Here is a 4,772-nt window from a genome sequence, read left to right on the forward strand (position 1 = left end):
ATAAATAAAGGCTCAGTTCGGTTCTCTCAGACTTTGGACTTTTCCTAGCTGAGATAACTGTACTTGAGAAGAGGTCTATTGTATCCTTTGAGTCTCAGCTAATCTCTGCACTCTACAACCACCCAACCCAGTGAGGATCAAAACCTTGCCCACACTGCAGCGTGTACCCTTCACCATATGCGTTCAGCAAGTGCCATAAGAAGGGAGAAAGCAACCTCCAGAAAGCAGCAGCTCGTACAGCGCAGCAATCTGAACCCGTACGTCATGTAGACCAGCTATGCCATTACTATGCCACAACGCAGAAGGGAGCTGTCCCCCAGCATCCACGCCACAGTCGACACTCGACACTCGACACCGCTTCTGAAAGCATTTTTTTCAGTAAATTTACCTGCGACATTGTGATGCCTGTCCCCGTACAAAAGATTATCCACGCCCTGTCGTGAAGCCTGCCACTATACATGAGATCGTCTACTCTTCAGGAAGTCAACGTTTTCGGCAATTTCATCCAGTCAACAGTCCCAACGAGTCAACGTTTTCATCAATTTTCATCGAGTCTATCCTCAACAGCTCCAATTCGTCAACGTTTTCGACAAATATTCATCTGTTTGTTCAACGTTTTCGCCCAACCCATCTACAGAAGTGTCAGAGTCAAAAATTTCACGATCTAGGTCTTCAGCCTTCAGCCTTTAGCCTTCAGCCCTTGATTGTAAAATTGAGGGGGAGTGAGAAACTACATAATTTTTTTTTAATACTTAGAAAATGTTGCACTTTTGCATTTTTACACACACGTTTATTACATCGATCTTTATTGTTGTTGTTCATGTTGTAGCACTTTTGTCAATTGCTTGTCCTTTCTGATCTCACGTATTAGGCCCGCAATGCTTAGAGTTTCACCAAATGCATGATAGAGCTTCTCAATCGACAAATCTATCGAATTACCGCGGGCGTTGAGCCTCTCCATTGCCCTCCAGAAAGTTAGTCGAAAGCTATAAACTCCCTTTACACTACCTCTCTCTGCACGCGTAAAAAGACTCGCCGGTTTGTTTCCATTTATACCTCTCTCGTACTCGTCCCAGAGTATTCTGAGCGATTTCGGACCGTCTATCAACTCTGCGGGACGATTATCGCTGTTGTTACTGTTGCTGCTTTCACCATTGTTGTGTGTGCTCTCACTATTTGCATTATCGTTGTTGTTTGGCTGGTTTCCGCTAGTAGCAATTTGTCTTGCACGGAAATTCATGGTGTTGAACTGGCTCATCAGCACACGCCGTGTGCGCTTGAGCTCCGCCCTCAGCTGCTGAATTCGTGCGCAACCTTTTGCTTCGGAAGTCTGTAACATTTGTTTTAAATTTATAACTTCTGCCATCAAGGATATAATTTGATTTTGTAATTCTGTAACATTGGTAGCATTAGGATTAGCATTGGAACTGATGCCTTCTACCTCCTGAGCACAGAAATCGTCAGCACCTGCAGTGATGGTGACAACTGGCACACGTAAAACAACCTTCCGTATTTCGTCATCTGATATATTTGGACTGATATTCTTGATCAGGGTGATACAATGTTCATGAAAAGTATCATGGACGAGAATACTTCTATCAAGACCCAGCTACAACGCTACTGTAGCTATTATTCTTTTGTGGTGCGCGTGCAAAAAAGGAAGATCGTATAGACCTTCAACAACTGTACTCAAAACTTCAGTGGTAACAATAGCACTAAAATCATTGCTAACACGATACTTACAGGCCCCACGCGGTCCACAAAGAATTTCAGACACTCTCGCATCAGGGAACGGCATAAGATCACTTGAATAGGTATCCACTTGTCTAGTCCCTCGTATTTGACTTCCGCCCATCTTACTCTTTGCCCATCTACCTCGAGCCTCCGCATGATCTTTTGTGAGTCCTCGTCGCTGTATATATGTTGCACTACATTTACGCATACTATGCGTACCAAGTTCATTTATCTCTCCTTTGGCCTTAAACTCGGGTAAAGAGATAATCTTTTTGATTCTACTGCGTGACACATCGGTTCTTAATTTCTCGTCTCGACCAGTCGATCCATTGGATGTGAACATATAGCCGAGATCTAAGTTGCTAAATGTTGAACGACCACGAAGTCGATCAATGATATGTGCTGTGAGTGCTGATAGTGCACAAATATATGGGTCTAGAGATCCAAGAACAACTTGTCTACTCACTTGCGATTTCTTAGCAATGTTTTTGCTCCTAGCTATCTCAAGAAAAACCTCATCAGGATGGTCTTCGTTGTATTTTAGATTACTGTATGTGATATTCGTCGCATCATCTACACGACATATCAACTGGAAAGTCCATGTCCATAAACCATGTAGCCCGCTATCCTGGAAAGCAGTATTTTCGATGTTGATCGTTAGAATAGACATAATCTCATCGAACTTTAGGGGTCGTTTGGATAAGTCCGCATTTCTTTCACCTCTTGTCTCAAAACGTTCGATCGCTTTGAGCAAGTCATTTACCTGTCCAGAACGAGTTGGATTCCCTTTCATTTCCACTGGATCCCACTCCAAGCGTTTACGTGGCATAAATTTAGATATCGATTTTTTTTATGAACTCTAAGCCAGCTTTCCTACGTTGTGAAGGGTAGTCTTCTGGTCCTGCATCTTCCGTCCCATAGGCCAACTTATTGAAGTAGTCACAAATATCTGATGGCAAGATGTCTATTAACTCAGAATATAGTATCATTTGCGTGTCAGGATACTCTTCGTCCCAGTTTTTTTTTCTGGCCTCCAATACTCCAAAAACCGTCTCATGTTCTTGACATATTCTACCATAACCTTAGCCTGCACCATCTTTATGTGAACTAGTATGCTATACTTATGAACAATACATGCACTTAGTGTGATTTTTGTTTAATTTTTAATTTTTACTATCTTGCAGCTTCACACGGTGTTAAATGTGTATACGACCTTTGCGAAAATGTTGTTTTTTTCACGCGGGATTTACGCCAAAGGAATTTCAGGGATTTCAAAAGGTCAAACAGGGTTGTACAAAACGCTACATTTGTACTACCTACTGTATGACTTATGAATTGATGAAAGCTGAAAAATATATTCTTGGAGTAAAAAACACCTTTGCAATTTGAGTCAATTTGTTAAAGTAGTTGCAAAGTTATGTAATGAAAAGTAGTACAGCCTATCGGATCCAACGAATCGTCATTATACCATCGCGGAGTATGACCATGGTCGTACAACCGATATAATACAGTAGTAGACGTATTTCTATTTACGTTAATAACGTTTCACGTCGTCAGCCCGAGAGTAATTTGGGACTTGTTCTCAAATTAATATAAGTAAAGGTGGGTCAGCCCGAGAGAACGTAAGAGTAATTTGAGACTTCTTCTCAGATCATTCTAATTATAGAATACGGGCCACCGGCTAGCCGAGAGCCGAGGTCCGAGACTGAGTGTAATAACAGAGAATATGATATATTTATTTCTGGAAAATATATCCGAGTGCTAAAGTGTTCTGAATAAGGTTTCTCATATCGATCATGTGAGTTTTTACCCTGACCAACCCAAGTGGTTGAACACTAGTACAAACACCATCCTGATATAACTGAGGGTGATATCATAAAAAAATTCATTCGAATGCACCATACTTTACATACACTAGCACTTTATTATTAGTCCCCACACTGCACTCTAACACCATAGGCAACAAGATACAGGAGATGGATGAAGAAATGTGACATGCTTGGTGGACGGAAGCTAATATGGTAAATATGGTATACATTGTGAATGCACACACTGATGGAGAAACGTTGTTAATAAACGTAAATGATATTCTTACGCACCTTATTTTGTTCTTTATCTCCTAGCCTATTCCACGGCACTACACGGTGCAGACCCGATCCGTACCACAGAGATGGGTACGCTACTTCTTAGTAGGTCAGCAAGCGAATACATGGCAAACTCGATGGTGTCAGTGTTGTGTGAGCACCGGCCTAAATTAACCCAGCGCATATCTTTCATCGTCGACTCACTTGGCCCAAGCTTCAAACGGGAATTTACTGACCACTTCTTTCCATCGATCTTTCCCGAACCACTACAACGGCTATGAGAGCCTTACCATACACACATCGTAACTTATCGCGTCTAAATTTTTTTATTTTATCCCTAACCTATGAGACCAAAGCAATGCACTGGAAGATTCAGGAGCATAATGTCCATGCATGGATCACAGCGTAGTGAATGAAATTTACTCGTCAGTAAAGGCACAACCCGGCTATATTCAACTAGCACAATCTGATGTAAGAGTTTAGCGTACAGACTCGACAGAAATATGCGAAATAAACTGTGGCGGAGAAAACCGTCAAACTCTCGACCTCCCCAACAAGAAGTCACCCATACTTTTAGGTATGGATATTATACCATACTGACATATATTTAGCAGGGATAATTAACCCACTTATACCAACGGATACAAATTGGAATCACTTCTTACACCCCATTAATTAGACCTCGAACATGTACAAGAAGATTTTGTAATAGCCGTGCCTCCACGTTAGAATCTTGTTTATAAACTTACTCTTAAAAGTACGTAAACTTAGTTTTCTTTAATGACTTTTTAACAGTTTTATCAATTAAATACCTTTTTCATTTTACATATCAGATATATGGACACGGCCATTTGAAAAAGGCCTGACTAAAATGCCAAAGATATGGGTTGAAACATAATTGTATACAACAGAGGACGGAGACTCTGTTGATATTGATATGCATAGCCATCTGAA

General features: G+C 41.1%; 1 protein-coding gene across 1 annotated transcript; it reads right to left on the reverse strand.

Moving 5' to 3' along the window:
• Nucleotides 1-805: 805 nt before the first annotated feature.
• Nucleotides 806-2,563, reverse strand: SARC_00432 (hypothetical protein; the record flags this gene model as incomplete). The annotated part of the gene is made up of 2 exons (XM_014305877.1): nucleotides 806-1,521; nucleotides 1,744-2,563. The coding sequence occupies 2 exons, from the start codon at nucleotides 2,561-2,563 to the stop codon at nucleotides 806-808; spliced, it is 1,536 nt and encodes a 511-aa protein (XP_014161352.1).
• Between the last annotated feature and the right edge of the window lie 2,209 nt (nucleotides 2,564-4,772).

Source organism: Sphaeroforma arctica, assembly GCF_001186125.1.
Source record: "Sphaeroforma arctica JP610 unplaced genomic scaffold supercont1.13, whole genome shotgun sequence".
NCBI classification, from domain to species: Eukaryota; class Ichthyosporea; order Ichthyophonida; genus Sphaeroforma; species Sphaeroforma arctica.